This window comes from Tamandua tetradactyla, chromosome 6, assembly GCF_023851605.1.
Source record: "Tamandua tetradactyla isolate mTamTet1 chromosome 6, mTamTet1.pri, whole genome shotgun sequence".
NCBI lineage: Eukaryota > Metazoa > Chordata > Mammalia > Pilosa > Myrmecophagidae > Tamandua > Tamandua tetradactyla.
Window position 1 is genome coordinate 27780027 of NC_135332.1, and position 19248 is coordinate 27799274.

General features: G+C 35.6%; 1 protein-coding gene and 1 long non-coding RNA gene across 3 annotated transcripts in view; one reads left to right on the forward strand and one right to left on the reverse strand.

The window, feature by feature from the left end:
- MED1 (mediator complex subunit 1) overlaps positions 1–19248 on the forward strand; it is a 26726-nt gene continuing 7478 nt past the window's right edge. Inside the window, exons 1-16 of one of the 2 annotated variants that reach the window (XM_077164536.1) lie at positions 1–256; positions 2030–2136; positions 4303–4381; positions 5564–5618; positions 5723–5855; positions 6558–6586; positions 8452–8523; positions 9011–9085; positions 9545–9618; positions 10002–10091; positions 10898–11009; positions 14143–14267; positions 14648–14766; positions 16115–16316; positions 18721–18816; positions 18934–19039. In XM_077164536.1, the coding sequence (XP_077020651.1) occupies positions 232–256; positions 2030–2136; positions 4303–4381; positions 5564–5618; positions 5723–5855; positions 6558–6586; positions 8452–8523; positions 9011–9085; positions 9545–9618; positions 10002–10091; positions 10898–11009; positions 14143–14267; positions 14648–14766; positions 16115–16316; positions 18721–18816; positions 18934–19039 (1499 nt within the window). In that variant the 5' untranslated portion in view covers positions 1–231. Of the gene's footprint in view, positions 257–2029; positions 2137–4302; positions 4382–5563; positions 5619–5722; positions 5856–6557; positions 6587–8451; positions 8524–9010; positions 9086–9544; positions 9619–10001; positions 10092–10897; positions 11010–14142; positions 14268–14647; positions 14767–16114; positions 16317–18720; positions 18817–18933; positions 19040–19248 lie in introns of those variants that run through there. The other variant, XM_077164537.1, reaches the window with a different exon arrangement.
- LOC143687515 (uncharacterized) lies at positions 2535–9305 on the reverse strand. The gene is made up of 3 exons (XR_013177559.1): positions 9131–9305; positions 4246–5023; positions 2535–3072 (listed from the first exon to the last, which is right to left on the reverse strand). It is a non-coding gene; the product is annotated as an uncharacterized LOC143687515 (long non-coding RNA).

Sequence of the window (19248 nt, forward strand, 5' to 3'; positions counted from 1 at the left end):
GGATCCCGGTTAGTCTCGCGATCTTTGGGAAGTTCCGTTGGGGAAGATGGCGGCGGCCGCGAGCACCCTTCTCTTCTTGCCGCCGGGGACTTCGGATTGAGCTTTCCCGGGAGGAGTGGGGTCTGCTGGTGCCCTACGTCCCGGAAGCCCGAGCCAACTCGGTTTCCCTCTTAGTAGTGGGGAAGAGCGTATTTGCTCGTGCGGCGGACTCAGGCCCTCTCCGCCGCCAGGATGAAGGCTCAGGGGGAAACCGAGGGTGAGTGACTGAGGGTGAGAAAAGGAAGGGATGGGACACAACAGGAAGGACTTGCCTGTGTGAGGGGCTAGGGGCCGATGTTTTGCGGGGGTCACTCCTCAGAGTCCCGGAGGCGGGATGTGTGTGAGTTTTAGACTCTCCTTTTGCAGATAATGGTGGAGATCTGACTTTGGGTAATGGGGCTCCCAACTTCTGTTGAGTTTCCGTGCTCAGCTGGGGCAATCAGCTGGGCCTCAAGGGCAGTTTTTAGCCTAAATTGGCATTTCCCTAGAATGTCAGATCCTATGCTAGTATATGTTTTTTTAAGTGCTTTGAATTTCATCCTTTCATTGGCCAGACTAACACAGAAATGTTGAGGAACAACTTTTCTGTGCTACTTTACTCAGACCTTCTAAATATCTGCACTCCAGTTCAAATGCTGTCTTTGCAGTTCGGCCAGCTCACAGTATTTGCTTATGTTCTCTACTTTATTTTGAACTTTGTAGATCAGAGGCCCTGCCTTACTCATCTTTGTGTAGTCCCTGGCACATAACAGTTGCTCAAAAATTTTTTGTTGATTTATGCATTCAATAAAGTTAATTATTAGGCTTTTCAAAGCAAAAGAGGGGTGTGTTTTTGAAGAAAGAAAAGTATTGCTCCTTGGGTGCAGAGGAATGACAGGTGTGAAATGGAAACTGTGAGGCAGGAGTTTTGCCTAGTTTGCACCTAAAATAGTGATTGAAAGAAAGAAGCTTGAAAGTAGGCTTTGACAAAAATGTGTTCAGAATTATAAATTGACTGAAACAGCCCAAGAGCCAGTTTTCCAGAAGATGAGAGGGCATTGGAAGGAGTGTGAGTCTTGATTTAGAAGATCTTTTCCCATTGCCTTAACTCTAATTGAGAACATTCTACTCATCATTTAATACCAACATCAGCTGCCACCTTTTCTGTAACATCCCCTCAACCAATGGTGAACTTTTCTTCCTTTGTATTCAATAGTAATGTGTCCTGTTTTTAAGAGCATATCTCACTTTGCTTTATGTGATGGTCACTTCCACGTTAATTTATCCACACCGCCTCATATATTTTTATCTTGGGGATTTTGTGTGTTTTTTACAACTGCAGGGGTCTCTGGCACAGCTCCTTGCTCAGAAGAGGCAGCTCAAGAACTAGAGAATGGTTGAAGGGCAGAGGAACACGCACTTATTCCAGGAGACACTCCTGTTTACTTTCTCTTGTGCTGGAAACTCATCCTCTGATCATTGATCTCTTCCCTATTGATGTAATTTTAGTTGAAATTAAAAAGAAATAAGAAATATCTGAATGGCTAATAAAGCCTGTTTTCTTGATTACACCTACAAACTGATGTCTCAAAATTATGCAGAAAATTAAGGAAGTTAGTATTTTCACATTGAATAGCAACTAGCCATAGCAAAAGCCGTGTTCAAATGTATGCTCTACATTTATCATTCCAGGGATTTCATGCATACCATGAAATGAGCCTGTTGCTAAATTGTAGGATAGATCCTGAAACATGATTAGAGATGACTCTTCTTTTGGTTCCCATGTAAAGTTTGAATAGAAAGCAATCCTGTTCTATGGTGTTCCTTAGGTTAGATCCATAATATGTGTGTTTTCCTGTTATTAAAAATATTTTCTCTCTGTTTTGAAGTAAATGATGAAAAATATTTAAAATGTGTTCTTACCAGGATGAAGTATGGAGTTTTCTTGCAAGAAAAGCTGCAAAGTCTTGATAAAAGAGTGTCTAATGATGTTTTCTGATTTATATTGTAGAGTCGGAAAAGCTGAGTAAGATGAGTTCTCTTTTGGAACGCCTCCATGCAAAATTTAACCAAAATAGACCTTGGAGTGAAACCATTAAACTTGTGCGTCAAGTCATGGTGAGGATTGTGGTAAAATTGGTTAAGTGTTGCATTTCGAGAATTATTTAATAAGATTGGCTCCCCATGTGGACTTGTTCAAATTAGTTATTATAGTGTGTCTTCAATTTTATTTAACATAAAACACCTGAGTACATTGGTGGCTCTCAATTTTAGACTCTACCTGGGAAGCAGGTTTTTTTTTAAAATACTCTTCATGGTGAGTTATAGTACTGGGATACTTTAGGCAGAGGTGCTAAGAAATGTACCCATGAGGGTCATGTTTCATACACTGGTTTAAAAAGATAACTTATTCTTCAATTCCTCTCAAGCTCCTTGATTCTAATGTAACATTACTTTCACAGTGTCTATGTTGTTAGTAGAGGTTGTGGTTCATTCTTTTGTGTGTGTGTGTGTGTGTGTGTGTGGTTCATTCTTAATAAAGGTGAACTCTGGGTTTACACCTGTCCAGTCTGTCAAATTCTTTCTCAACAGTACTGCATTTCATTCCCCTGAATCAACCACCAGTACAGGAAGCCCTTAACCAGTAATGTGGAAGACAGGGTCAGTCTCAGAGCTGGATGTTAAAGGCCATGCATTTGATTCCAGTAGTAGTCAAAATATGCAGTGATGTAGGAAAACTTGTTTTTTGACTTGGGCTGTGGTTGTATGGGTGTGTTCACTTTGTGATAATTTATGGAGATGGTTCATGTGATTCATGTACTTTTCTATCCATGTTATATTTCAATGAAATTGCCCCGTCACCTCACCATTTCTTATGTTGTTCAGTTTGATAGATATATTAACATTTAAAATGAGCATGTTAGTGGCATAGCATTAGCAGAAGTAATGAATTTGCTGTCAGAAGACCTGTATTTGATGTCTAGACTACAGCACGTGTTACCTTTGTGACTTCGGGAAAATTATTCAGTCTCTCTGGAGTCTCAGTTTCCTCATCTGGAAAATGGAGGCACATATTATAGTTTGCTTTTCTATGTAAGTTTTATTGTAATGATCAAATGAAATAATGGATATGAAAATGTGTCGCTGAAATATTTCTGTAACTGTAAATTTTGCAACTGCATGTTTGTCTTCTGGCTCAGGCTTGTATACTTAGATTGTTTTTCTTTTAATGTCTTAAATTAATAGCAATTTTTCCAGACTGAGAATTAAGAGACTGTCATTTTTTTATACTCCAAGGCAGCCATATTCTAGTTTATAATTTGTTTTATTGATGATATTGTCATTAGAAAGACGTAGTGAGATAGAGGAGTTCAAGATGGCTGCTCAGGCCCTCTCTTTGGAAACCAGTATCTTGGTTTAGTAATCATTGCTTCCATTGTCTCCTCATTTTACGGATTCAGAAGCCTAATTTTTAATGGTGTGCCAAGACTTTAAAGAGCTATCAACAACTGACATACTAACCAAATCACGGTAGTTTAACATGTAAATCCAAATGCCAATTAATTAACTTATAGCAGTTACCATAATACTGACAGTATCCATTGTGCACGGTATCCCCTTCTCTATTCAAAGTACAAGAGATGATAGATTATTAATTAATCACATGTTTGTGAAGGTAGAATTAGAACAAAGAAAGATGGATTTATTTAAGGCATGGAAAAGTTTGCTAAACTGTTCCTGTACCATAAAACTATTCAGTTTTCTGGAGACTGTAATGTTTTGTAAAGACAAGTCTCTTCTTGGATAGGGGTTTTTGTTCTTTGAGAGTTCCTTTTCTGTATAAATATTATTTCTCAGAGAGAGTTTTAAACAGCTGATTGAAATTCAGCTTCAGTCTAGTTTGCTAAGGTTTGATTGTATTTTTCAGAGTACAATCTAGTTTGCTAAGGTTTGATTATATTTTTCAGAGTACAGGCAGTTCAGCTTGATTTAGGAATTGCCAGATTTCCAGTACTATCCCATTTAATGGACTAGAGGTATAGTCACATCTACAAAGGCTAATTTCATCTGTTGCATTTGATTCTTTCCAATTTTTCTCCAAAGATTATCTTATTTTAGATCTGGGGGTATCTTTTTCTGCCCTTGTGCATATGAATGGACAAAGTAACAATTAAGAGTTTATAGACTATCTTGAAATAGTACTACTTGGATAAGGTATATATTTACCTGATGCCGTGTTGGTTTGGTAAATTTTTGCCTCAAATATTTTTCCACTTGATACAGGAGAAGAGGGTTGTGATGAGTTCTGGAGGGCACCAGTATTTGGTCAGCTGTTTGGAGACACTGCAGAAGGCTCTTAAAGGTTTGTAAGCACCTTTGAAGTATATTGATTTCTTAAAATCTCTGGTTTAAGAAGTACTGTTTTATACTTGAACTAGAAATACAAATTGAAGTAGTTAACTTCCTGTTCTAGGTATTTCTCTTGCTTTCATTTACAGAGTTGACATGAGCCCCTTCTTGAACTTTTGAAATTTATTTTTGATTTTCTTTTGGTGGTTTGGTAGACACTTAAAACATAATTGATGAAAGGTAATGATAAGATAGCAGGGGAGAGTTTCCTTCACAGGTTCTCTTGTATTAATGCTTAGTAAAAAAATGGACATTTTAATTCTTTCTAAAAGATTTTACAGTGTCTCTGGACAATGTTTTTTTGGAAAGCAAACATATTTATATCATAAATTTGATTATTCATGCTCATACTTACTAAATTCTACTTTTGGGGAAATGAAAGTAAAACAGATTCTACATTGATCTGCAATACGTGAACCCAATTTAGCTGAGTATTTGTTTTTATATTGGCTTTGATATTAATCTTCCTTATTCTTGCACTAGCAGGTATATGTCTTATTTAAGTTAAAGATAACTTGTCTTGGGCAGGCCATGGTGGCTCGGCAGGCAGAGTTCTCGCCTGCCATGCTGAAGATCTGGGTTTGATTCCTGGTGCCTGCCCATGCAAAAAAAAAGATAAAAATAGGAAAAAGATCCAGTGAGTTTTCAGTATCTTTCTTCGACACTTATTATTACCTTAGGCTATAGCTAAGCCTTACTTACTAATGAATGTTGTACAAGCATTTGAATTGTTTATTTTTATTTTTATTTTTATTTTTTTTAAAGAGAGAGGGAGGAAAGGAAGGAAAGACAGAGAAGGAAGGAAGGATGGAAGGAAGGAAGGGAGGAAGAAAGGGAAACATTTTTAAACATTTTCTTGTTTTATTATATTTTGTTTGTTTGTTTGTTTTTTACATGGGCTGGGGCCGGGAATCGAACCGGGGTCCTCCGGCATGGCAGGCAAGCACTCTTGCCCGCTGAGCCACCGCGGCCCGCCCTGAATTGTTTATTTATTATAAGCATTTGAACTGTTGAATTTGTGTTTGGCTTTGGAAGGACAGATATGCTCCTTAGGATGTTCTTTGTTTGAAAAGTATAATGTAAGTAATTTGAAACATCCTTTGTGATTTGATTTCCCTTTTTTACTCTTTGATAGTAACATCTTTACCAGCAATGACTGACCGTTTGGAGTCTATAGCAAGACAGAATGGGTAAGTAATCTGTCTAAAGGTAGAGATGTTTAACTTGGTGTTGACTTTGGGTGGTTTTATTTATTTGTCTTCTATTAATTTTTGTTTTGATTTGTTCCTGCTAGACTGGGCTCTCATCTCAGTGCCAGTGGCACTGAATGTTACATCACGTCAGATATGTTCTATGTGGAAGTGCAGTTAGATCCTGCAGGACAGCTTTGTGATGTAAAAGTGGCTCACCATGGGGAGAATCCTGTGGTATGTGTTGTTGATATTTCACTGGAATCTGTGGGGTTTACTTAGGGACATTAATTTAAAATTGAACTATTGTGGTTTGGATAGCTTGGGTTTAGGTTTTTTCATGAGCCACTGTAGAGATGATGTGATGGGCTTATAACATGAGTAACTATAGAATGGAGTTTAGAATAATGTGGGTCCATCTCTGACATCATCTAAGGGATTTCACAAGTGGAAACACCAGTGGAACCCTTTTCATATCAACAAACATGAGCCTTAATTAAATAATAGGTGCTGGGGATACAAAAATAAATAATTTATGGTTCCTATCCTCAAAGAGATAATGAAATAGGATAGATAATCTTGTACATAACTAACTTCTCTGAAAAACCCTGTAACCGAAATAAATGTAAAATGTTGTATAACCAGACAGTTGGATTTGGATTCCAAGGATGGCACTAAAAAGAGATTCTGATGTTTTAAACAAGCTACTGAAAGTTTATTCCTTTATAAATGATTTTATATATTTTTATTAATTTCATGCCTGAACCCAGTGGTTTACCACATAGAAAGAAGATGCTTTTTGATATCATAATATAAAGACCTTCTGTAGTTTTAATGTTTTTATTATTAAAGCATGTGCTGTTAATAAAAGAAAAACTTTTCATGTCTTCAGAGGTGTTAAAATAGTGTAATGTTTTAATGCAATTTCTTTAATTTCAGAGCTGTCCAGAGCTTGTACAGCAATTAAGGTGAGCAAATGACATTATATTCCTTGATTTGGTAGAATACTGTTCTTTATAGCTAGGTTTGAGACCTGTCAGAAGTTCCTTTCCTCAGTAACAAACTTATTTTCTTCGACCAAGATTTATCAGGGTCCATACTGTTTACTTTTCATATTTAGCTTGATTTTTTAGCCTACTCAGTCTAGCCTGTTGACATTTTGGCTTAGAAAATTCTTTGTTGTAGGGAAGAGGGTGTCTACCTGTTGTAGAATGTTAACAGCATCTGTGTCCCCATCATTCTACTTGGCAGTAGTATCCCCCAACTTGTGACAATCAGAAATGTCTCCAGACACTGCCAAGTATCCCCTGGAGAACAAAATTGGCCCTGGTGGAGAACCATTGATCTAGCCCTAGGAATACTGGTGAAACAAAAACAAACAGAACTTAATCATTGAATCAGAGAAGATTTGAGAACATTGAGTCTGTACCATGAAAGGAACATTTTTCCACTTACATTTTGAGAAAAATTGTTTTACATTTAAGTTTGTATGTGATAAATTCCTATTACAGTACAAGTGCTAGTTTTGGAGACTTCTCTTTTAGCAGTTCATGGCTTTTTCCATGGCTTATTTTTTTCCTTTGAGTCGAAAAGTCCAAGCTTAAATTTAAACCCATAATTAACTTTCTGGGAATTTGAGAACCTCATTACATCAGTTTTATGTTTCAAACATAACAAAGTTCTCAGATACTACATGGGAATGTCTTAGAAATAGTGCATTGATATTGAGGAAGTAAGTTTCACACTCACTCTTTTCAGCCATCAGTTTAATGCGTTTATGGCCAAATGCACCAAATTTGAACCAGCTTTTAAAAAAATGGTAATGCAACATAAAAAATAATTTTTTATGAGTTCATTAAATTAGTAAGTCTAGTGAATGTGTTACCAGAATACTCCATATAGAGCCATTATTTCTGGCTCTAAACTGGATTAGGTGACTGCATCAATGTATGAACTGGTAAACCTGTTGGAAAATGTTGACTTCAGAAAGAATGTTGAATTATACACCTTTACCTGATAATTTAATTTAGTATAGATGTAATTTTAGGGGAGGGAATATATTTTACTATATTATTGTTCTTGTTTCTTTTTCCTCTCTTCATGGCACTATTATAGGAAGAACTCTCCAGAGACTTTTTTTTTTTAAGTTTGAAAGAGAGGTAGAATTGTTGATTTGTGTTGAATTTCTAAGCCTGTCCATAAAAGCCTGTTTGACTAAGAATCCAAGCCTGAATATTGAGTCTGAGAAAGCCAGAGGCCATGGTAGTAGTTTCTTTTTGCTTGGGGTGGGTCTGGTCGTAGAAGTATTTGGAATATGTGAGGTTTGTTTCCATAGAACTCACTCTCTTTTCTCTAGGTCTCTTATTGATCTCCTAGTGTTCATTTTCTCTCTCACTTCTGCTGAATGTTGCCATATATGCCTACAAGTGTCCTAGCTTCTGGATTTACTTACTTCCCATTAGGTCTCCAGTCATAAGTTTTATTTCCTCAGGACATCCAATCTCAATTACATGATAACAGAGAAGGAAAGTGACTCATTAAAACCATATCTGATTATTAGTATGTGAGTTATCAGGTCTTTTTGACTTTCTTTTTATACTGTTCATTAGCACCTTCTCCTGAAAACTGGGGCATAGACAAAGGAGAACATGTTGATTTCTTTTGCTACTTTTGATTGACTCTAGAATACTTTGGTTGGAGAAAAAAGATTAAAACAAATTATTAAATCAGAGTTTTAAATAACTGTGAATTCTGGCACATTGCTATACAATTAGGTGATAATTGAAATGATATGTTGTATTCTCCCCCCTTCTCCTTCCCTGAACTCCTTTAGGGAAAAAAATTTTGATGAATTCTCTAAGCACCTCAAGGGTCTCGTTAATCTGTATAACCTTCCAGGGGACAAGTAAGTATTTTTATTTTTTTGCTTTTATTCGAAAAGTCAGTATAAATCTGTAAATCATTTTGTGCTTAGAAGTTTTCCAAATCTGCTCTACCTCATTCATTGATTTCTCATACCAAATATTTATAGCTCATTTTCGGTTTTATGTATTTTAATACATTTAATATCTGTATTAATGGATTATAACGGCAGAAGACAAACTATAATCCTTGAGATGTCTTCAGCATGTTGATTTTCAGGCTGAAGAGAATTAGTTGTGTAACTGACTTTCATTTTTATTATTAACCTACATGGGATTCTGTTAACCTGCTTATTAATCATTTAAACAGAAATGAAAATTAGCTCTCAGAGATTACTATTATTTTTAAAGTTTGTTTTTTGACATTTCATTATTGCCCTTTAGTGTTTGTGTATGTGTGTGTGTGTGTGTGTGTATATATATATATATTTTTTTCAACTCTTCTATTCTTGTTCTACATCTACTCTCCAGCAAACTGAAGACTAAAATGTACTTGGCTCTCCAATCCTTAGAACAGGATCTATCTAAAATGGCGATTATGTACTGGTAAGACCAGCTAAAGCATCAGTTTTGTATAACCCTTTTAGGTACCTTGTTCTTTACCCTTGAGGCTACTGGGGTCCTATTTCATTATACGTCTTAATCTTATTCATCTCCATTTTCTTCCTAAATGATGATTGCGTTCCGTCTTCTGAGTATCCGTGTCACCAGCTGTTGGTTGATAGTCCATAGGTTTTATCTGAAGACTTGTCAGGTCTGATCTCAACTGATAATGGTCTAGCTGTAATTTTTGCTCACCATATAGTATAATGGTGTGTATTTGGTCATAATATAAATATGGTCATAATATAAATATGGTCAAAAATAAATCTCTTTATTTTGAGGGTAACATATGCTCCCTGTGTGTCTAGTTACATGACTGAGTCGTGAGCTGAATTCAGTATCATCTGTGCCTGAGACCTTCCAGGCTTAAATACAAGCAAACCCAGATCATTTGTCTTGCAGGAAAGCAACCAATGCTTGTCCTTTGGATAAGATTCTTCATGGAAGTGTTGGCTATCTCACTCCAAGAAGTGGGGGTATGTGATCATATTTTGTTTATTTAGAAAAATGTCTAATTTTGGTTGAGTGGATGGTACTACCAATTTCATGTTGGGTTTATAAACATATAAGCAGTGTCAGGGAATTACCAGTTTCCATTGGCATTTGTATAATTAGTAATGATTTCTAAGGTGTCAAAACCTGCCTTCTTGCTCCCTCCCTTTTTTTAAATTGTGTGAAGTGAAATATTGTTCCAGAATCAATACTTATACTTCTGTCATACTTCATACTCTGCTTTGGAACGTGATTTCTCATATTTACAAAAATATTTTCTAATGTATGTGTTTGCTGAAATGTGAATGTTTTACTTTTTTTGTAATTTATCTGATGAAGATGCATTGATGAGATTTATTTTTCATAGGTCATCTAATGAACTTGAAGTACTATGCCTCTCCCTCTGACCTGCTGGATGATAAGACTACATCTCCCATCATTTTGCATGAGAATAATGGTAAAATTTTAACTGTGAAGCAGCTGAAGCTTTTGTTTGGTATTTTAAAAATATTTTGAAAAATTTGAATGCCTGAGTCGGCTTGGCCTCTGGTTTGCTACTCCCTAATGAGTTTGCCATCCATACCAAGAAAAAAAAATTGTGCCCCTATTTCCTAATATATTTATGTTTGTATGCACATAGGTATTTATTTATATACATACAAGCTTATTTAAATACACACACATACACATATATACATATAATAGAAGCTTAATAAATGCTTTTGAATAAGAAAATGAACAAATGAAAACATATAAACCATCTGACCTGAAATAATCATCTTAATTTATTAGTTTAAAGGTGAAGAAATTAGTGAGCCTATTAAAGAACTGCAGTAATGGATATAATTTTTTCTTTGCACTTTAATATGCCAAAAGATGAGATATAGTCTATAACCTCATTTGAACTCCTTGTAACCTCATCACTGACTCAGTCATAATCATAATCCTACTTAAATACATTTAGAAGTTGGAGAAAAATAAATATCGGTAATGAGCCTTTTAAAAAAATTTCCTTTTAAAAATTTTTCCTAAAAATGCATTGTTTCCTGTGTTTTGTTTTATTTACTCATTGACAAAAGGAAATACTGACTCATTAGATAAGTAACTTCTACCATTTCTAAACTAGATAGGCATTTACCATATCTGAATTACTAGATTATGGCTGATGAATTATGTAGAACCTATCATACTTTTTTTTTAAATGTTAAAAGTCCCATAATTTGCATTTGTTGAGAAAATAACGTTTTTCTTTTCTATTCCTAGTTCCTCGGTCTTTGGGCCTGAATGTCTCAGTGACAATTGAAGGCACATCTTCTATGTACAAACTTCCAATTGCACCTTTAATTATGGGGTCACATCCAGTTGACAACAAGTGGTAAGTTAAATATAATTCTAGGGTGGCAAAGTCCATTTTTCAATTTCAAGCCTAGTATAAAACAAGTATTACTTTCTTGTGACTCTACTCTAACTTGAATTTCTAGAGATTGGCTTTTTGTTTTTCTCCTTCTAATTTCTCTAATTTTTCATTTGTCCTTTATCTATTTGAATGTTTCTCTGTGAAGTCCGCTTATATTATCATCCCTGAGAGACAAAGAAGAGAAATATGTGCTAATGCTGCTGGTTTGATGATTTTTCCCTTTTATTGTAGAGGACTTATGAAGCTTTGGGGTTATGTTGGAGTAATAATGTGGAGAATGTGCTTCAGGATATGTGTTTGACTCAATACTTTGGGGTTAAGAAATAGGATGTTTAGAACTTAGAGAAGGTGAGGCATGCAACTATATGAATAAACCTTGAGGTCAGTATGGTGAATGAAGTGTCAAAAACAAAGACAAATATTATCATGCCTCACTCATATGGACTAATTATAGTATAGAAATTTGAAGAATTGAAGTCGAGAGCATGGGTTATCACATTGAGGCCTATTGTAAAGGTTCCTAGATTGTAAACTATCAGTCACATGTATTCCAGAGTTGTAACTGTTATTTCTAAATTTTAACATGCTGAGCTATTTGTGTATAACCTGGCTGTTCTCTGGAACTTTGGGTATTTGTGTGATACCTGAAACTCAGAGTTAGAACTCTGAAGCAATTAAAGTGAGCATTACCCCATACAGCAACATTTTAAAAAGTTAAAAAAGTGATCAGATTTTGACTAGAGGTATGAATGAAGCTGATGTGGATAGAATTAAGGTAAACCAGAATACAGGGTAAATGATGATATAGTCTATATTTGAAAACTTTTAACTTCTGTGTAAGACCAAAGAAAAAGATGTTTATTTGATGCAAAGTTTATATTTTGGTAATACATTATCTAATTTAACTTGTTGGTCAGTTCAGTTGAACACCATAAATACATGGTCCCTTGAATAAGGAGTGAGATCTTGGTTTGTACAGATTACTGTGATGCCCTCACACATCCCAGAGTAATTTGGACAGAGAATAAAAAAGTATTTGCAAAGCCCCATTGGGGGACTGGGGAGAAAGGAGGAAATATTAAACTTTACCATCTGGGGAATTTCCTATAATCTAGGACATGACTACCAGGGATGAGCCGGGACCCGGCACCATGGAATTAAGAAATCCCTCTTAACCAAAAGAGAAAAGAGAGAAATGAGAGAAAATAAAGTTTCAGTGACTGAAAAATTTCAGACAGAGTTGAGAGGTTATCTTGGAGGTTATTCTTATGCATTATATGGATATCCCTTTTTAGTTTATGGTATACTGGAGTGGCTGGAGAGAAGTACCTGAAACTGTTGAGCTCTGTTCCAGTAGCCTTGACTCTTGAAGACACTTGAATAATTATATAACTTTTATAGTGTGATTGCGAAAACCTTGTTGCTGACCCTCCCTTTATCCAGGGTACAGACTATTGAGTAAAAAATAAGGACAATACTGATGCTCCTTTTATCTACCTTGTCAACAGACGAGAAGAACATACGGAATAAAAATAAATAATAGGGGGAACAAATGTTAAAATAAATTTAGTTTGATATGCTAGTGATCAATGAAAGCGAGGGGTAAGGGGTATGGTATGTATAATCTTTTTTTTTTTCTGGTTTCGTTTTATTTCTTTTTCTGTTTTTTTATTTCTTTTTCTGAATTGATGCAAATGTTCTAAGAAATGATGAATATGCAACTATGTGATATTGTGAATCACTGATTATATATGTAGAATGGAATGATCATATGTTAATGTTTTTGTTCATTTGTTAATTTTTTAAATTAATAAATAAATAAATTAAAAAAATAAGGACAATAAATAAATAATGGGGGATTAAAAATTGGGTAGATTATAATACTATTAGTCAGTGAGAGGGAGGGGTAAGGGATTTGGTGTGCATTTTTTTTTTTCATTTTGATGTACTTTTATTTGCTCAGGAGGAAAATAGCAGAAAGAAATGCATGTGCCATTTTATTAAGTTAAAATTGCTCATGTGCTAAAAAAAAAATTGCTCAGCTGCTCATAAACTCATAAACTGACTTACATGGAGTTAGTGTCCTAGGAGCACACAAGTCAGTATTTGTTTTGCTTCCCGAGCAGGGAATGTAGTAGATACAAAGAATGTCAAAATTTTAAGGACTTTGGTATAGGAGCTGCTTATGCAATCCAGTTCACTTGTCTTTTTTTTTTTTTAATTAATTAAAAAAAATTAACAACAAGCAAAACATTAAGATATCATTCCATTCTACATATACAATCAGTAATTCTTAATATCATCACATAGTCGCATATTCATCATTTCTTAGAACATTTGGGATGCATGTTTTTTTTTCTTTTTATTTTTTTTTTATGGAATGAAACATGTTTTCAAAATGATCATGGTGATGAATACACAACTATGTGATGGTATTGTGAGCCATTGATTTTATGCTTTGGATGGACTGTACTGTGCATGAAGATACCTCAATAAAAATATTTTTAAAAGTAAAAACAATAAACGAATGGGACAAAGTAGAGACAATGAATTTGGCTAACTTTTTAAAGAAGGTTTGCTGTAAAAGGGAGTTAAGGAGATGGGATGGAAAGAAGTAGTATCTTCAGAAGTTTTCCTTGAAGACTTTACTAAGACCTCGTATTCGAAGTATGGCATGTAAACTTTTTATGATGGGTTTAATTGATCCTAGCACATTTGGTTCTTTTAGTTTTTTTGGTCCAGTTCATTTATAGGTGGCCAATAAAAGATAAGGAAAATTTTAGCAGTGAAATTAATAATCTAGGGAGGAAGTTGCAGTTAATACCTGCTATTCAAATATGTAATTGTTAGGTAGAATGTACCTTTTTATGCCTGTGTGTATGTGTGTTTTAATATATAAAAATGTACAATGTTTTTGTTTTGGTGTAATTAAATATATATTTTATCATTTTATAGAAAATAAAAATTAACTTGGAGAAGGAAGTTCAAAGTTCTATGTGATACATACATGTCTACGGATGGGTGTTTGGATTTTTCATTTTCATATCAAGTAAAAATCCAACTCTTCCCACTCCCTTTTTTTTTTTTAAAGGACCCCCTCCTTCTCCTCAATCACCAGTGCCAATAGTGTTGATCTTCCTGCCTGTTTCTTCTTGAAATTTCCCCAGCCAATCCCAGTTTCTAGAGCATTTGTTCAGAAACTTCAGAATTGCACAGGTGAGTTTTGTTCATCAGTAGCTTATAATCACTTGCTATAAATGTGAAAAGGAAACTTAAAATTTAGTTCTTAGACCTCTTCCAGTCTTGTAGGCTTCATACTGATTTACATAGATGGTATGGTACTTTGAACTAGTAAATGCTTAGCATGTACTTTTTTTTTTTTTTTAATTTTTTTTTTTATGTTTTACATGGCCAGGCACCGGGAATTGAACCCGGGTCCTCGGGCATGGCAGGCAAGCACTCTTACCTGCTGAGCCACCGTGGCCTGCCCAGCATGTACTTTTTGAATAAAGAGTGATTGGACATAGAAATCATTAAGGGAAAACCATGCCGTCAACGTTTTGCCCTAAATGTGCCCTCAATCCTTGTTCTTCCAGGAATTCCATTATTTGATGCTCAGCCAACCTATGTACCCCTCTATGAACTGATCACTCAGTTTGAGTTGTCAAAGAACCCTGATCCCATACCTTTGAATCACAACATGCGATTTTATGCGGTAAGTAGGCCATGTGAAGCTAGAATGTAGTTGGTTATGTTTGGACTTGAGGTCAGACTCTTCCTTTAGAGGATTATTGAGGTCAGATAACTCTTGGAATGCTGGATCATGGCCTATTTCCTCAGTCAGGCAGGATATTACAGAAATTTCTCAAACATACTTAAGAAAGAGGGTGTGAGTTTCCAAGTTAGGAAACAACAATGTACATTTCATTGTTTGCCTCTCAGATGAAAGCCTCTTAATGATATTCTGAACTTTTACAAACTTAAAGTGCCTGTCAAGAATTCTTAGTTAATTCTTTCAAGTTCCATGAGTTTATGATCTGGAAAAGTCCTTCAAGTACATACACAGAAGAAAGTGCTAGAATGAATAAGTTATTTATGGAAGGTTCTAAAACCTTATCTGGGCTTGAATTGCTTTCAGTGTTTGAGGATGGTCTAAACTAAAATAGTTGTTCCCAAATTCTGGCTGCATTATAACTAAATGAGATATTTATTAAAATACACAAATGTTTTACAGATTTCTGAGATAATTTTTTTTTTAGCTAGGGCAGGAAATCATTAGTATGGAGCATTCACTAATGAGATCTTTTCAGCATTAGTAACATCAGCTAACAAAATAATTTTGTTTTTAATTTTTCAATTTTTAAAAAAATATAACAACAAACACGTTCTTAACTTATGATCATTCCCTTCTACATATATAATCAGTAATTTACAGTATCATAAAGTTGCATGTTCATCATCATGATCATTTTTTAGAACATTTGCATCAATTCAGAAAAAGCAATTAAAAAGACAAAAAAATTCATATATACCATACCTCTTACCCCTCCCTTTCATTGATCACTGAATTGATCATTGAAATTAGCATTTCAGTCTAAATTGATCATTGAAAGTAGCATTTCAATCTAAATAATTTATTTTAATTCCATGTGTTTTACTCGTCTGTTGATAAGGTAGATAAAAGGAGCATCAGACACAAGGTTTTCACAATCATACAGTCACATTGCAAAAGCTATATCATTATACAATCATCTTCAAGAAACATGGTACTGAAACACAGCTCTACATTTTTAGGCAGTTCCCTCCAGCCTCTCCATTACATCTTGACTAACAAGGTGATATCTACTTAATGCATAAGAATAACCTCCAGGATAACCTCTCGACTTTGTTTGGAATCTCTCAGCCATTGACACTTTATTTTGACAAAATAATTTACCAAGCAATTTATTATTCCCTAGGAGCTACTGAATTTTGAGGAGTGGATTTTCTTTTCAGGATAGTTTTGTGACTGGAATGCATTGGGTGAATTATTAGAATTTGGTTGCTTTGTTCTTTTTGTGCAGGCTCTTCCAGGCCAGCAGCACTGCTATTTCCTCAACAAGGATGCTCCTCTTCCAGATGGCCGAAGTCTACAGGGAACCCTTATAAGCAAAATCACCTTTCAACATCCTGGTCGAGTTCCTCTTATCCTAAATCTGATCAGACACCAGGTGGCCTATAACACCCTAATTGGAAGCTGTGTCAAAAGAACTATTCTGAAAGAAGGTACTGCCTTTTCTTTTGATATATATCCTGGCAGATGGAAACCAGCTACTCCAATGTTTCACTTAATTTAGTGGCACATCAAATTCACCTGTGGAGCTTTTAAATCTATAGCTGCTTGGCTCCCACACCTGGGTGGATTAAATTAGAACCTTGGAGGAAGGGGTTTGGAAGGTAGTTTAAGCTCTGCAAATGATTTTGGTGGAGTCGATCTGTAGATTGGCATTTGGGAACTACTCTTTTATTGCAATGAGTTAAGCGTTATTTTACTGCACACACAGTGATATAACTGGATAGCTTAGGGCCTATTATCTTGCAGCAGATATATAAGGTAGAATTTATATCTACCTTGATTTATATCTGGTATATAAATCAAGGTAGATATAAATTCTATATATAAAAAGATATATCTCAATTTTAGTTTGTTGGGACAGTGCTTCCCAGCTTTAGTTCCAAGTACATTTTGGAGAACTTAATCATATGGCTTAAGAAAGCTGAGAACTACATACCAACCCACCCCTATCTCCCCAAACCCCCCTCTTCAGTCATGGAATGCTCATATTTTTAAGACACAGTTGACCATTAGAAGGCTTGATGTGGATTTTCTGCTCTAAACACAGTTAATTTTTTACTTTAATTCTAATGTACTTCAGTGTTAGATTATCTATCAGGGCAAACAGCTAGGCAATGAGAAAAGAAGAAATGGAAGGTAAATCAGAACATACCTTTCATGGAAAACAAGAATTGCTTTAGAGATAAGAAATTTTTGAGGTTTAGAAGATAGACATAGAGCATATGCAAGTGCAATTTGGCCCTTCTCTTGTAACGACTTGTCAAGTAGTTACAGGACAGATCCCACAGTTTGTCATGGGCTACCATATCATCATCTCAGATTTTTCCTTCTAGTTGCTTTAGAACATTGGAGGCTAGAAGGAATAAATATTTTTTTATCATCACAATCAAATTTTTTTCTTTTCCGTGAAAATAACATACATACAAAAAAGCAATAAACTTCAAAGCACAGTACAACAATTAGTTTACAACAGATTTCAGAGTTTGGTATGGGTTACAATTCCACAATTTTAGGTTTTTACTTCTAACTGCTCTAAAATATTGGAGACTAAAAGAAATAGCAATTTGATTCAGCAATCATATTCATTTGTTAAATCCGACCACTGTATAACACCACCATCACCTTTGATCTTTCTCTCCTACTCTTTAGGGGCATTTGGGCTATGGCCATTCTAACTTTTTCATGTTGGAAGGGGTTGTCAGTAAATATGGGGTAGGAAGATGGAACCCGCTGATGCTCTTGAGAGGTTGGGCCCTCTAGGTTTTAGAATTTGTCTGGTCCAGGGACCCATCTGGAGATCGTAGATGTCTGGAAAGTTACCCTAGTGCATGGAACTTTTGTAGAATCTTATATATTGCCCTAGGTGTTCTTTAGAATTGGCTGAAATGGTTTTGGTTTGGGTTTGGCAAGTTAGGATAGGTAACAATGTCTAACTGAAGCTTGCGTAAGAATGACCCCCCAGAGTAGCCTCTAGACTATTTGAGCTTTCTCAGCCACTGATATTTTATTAGTTACACTTCTTTTCCCCCTTTTGGTCAGGATGGGATTGTTGACCCCATGGTACCAGGGCGGGGCACGCCTCTCGGAGTCATCTCCCACACCACCAGGGAGACTTTCACACCTGGATATCATGTCCCATGTACGGGGAGGGCAATAATTTCACTTAACAGAGTTGGGTTTAGAGAGAGAGTGAGGTCACATGTGAGCCACAACAGAGGTCCTTCAGAAGTAACTCTTAGGCATGCCTATAGGTAGGCTAAGCTTCTCAGCTATCTACATAAGCTTCAGAATAGTAAGCCTCAAGATCAAGGGCTTGGCCTATTGATTTGGGTGTTCCTAAAATTTGACATAATATCAGGGGGATTCCCTGATGGTAAAGTTCAATAGTTCCATATTTTTTCTCCCACCCCTCAAGGGACTTTGCCGGTTCTTGTTGATTATCTGCTTAATATATTCTAGGATGTATCCAGGCATTATATTAAGCTATACAGCCCTCATTCTTATTCTGTGCTCCCTATGTTTCTTCAGAATTCAGTTTTAAGACAGAGTGTTTACATCTTCCAATGTCTTTCACATCTTAGGATTAAATTAGTGTTCATTTTAGAAAATTAAAAGGTTATTTACTTTTTTGTTTCGGATAAATTTATAAATTTTGTTTTGGTGAACTAGCAGATTCCTTAGAATTTGATTCCTTCCCTCTATCATCTCTTTTGATGATTTATAGGTTTGAGTGTGAAAAAGGTATAGAAAGGAGAAAGCATTTTTCACTCTAGGGATTATTACTTGTTTCAAGTCGTATATTTTGTCAGTTTTATTCTCTTCTTTGCCTTTTAGATTCTCCTGGGCTTCTCCAGTTTGAGGTGTGTCCCCTTTCAGAGTCCCGTTTCAGCATATCTTTTCAGCACCCTGTGAATGACTCCCTGGTGTGTGGTGAGTTGTATGGGTGGCTAGCACCTCCATCAAGGGAGCAGTTTGGTCCCTTAATCATTTTTGGAAATCCAGAAACTGAATCTATCCCAAATATCTTCTATATATCTTGTCTTTCAGTGGTGATGGATGTGCAGGATTCAACGCATGTGAGCTGTAAACTGTACAAGGGGCTTTCAGATGCACTCATCTGCACAGATGACTTCATTGCCAAAGTTGTTCAAAGGTAGTATTAACCCTTTCTCAGCAGAGTCCCATTAAGAGATGAATAAGTAGTACTCTTTTCAGTATTAGGGTGAATTGGAAATTAAAGAGGAAAGCATTTAGACACTGCTTTGAATTTACCCTTTGCTTTTGAATTCAAAAGTACAAAGAGCTTAGGTTTTTTTAAAATGTTACCATGAGAGTAATAGGAAGTAAGGTAGGTAACTTCAG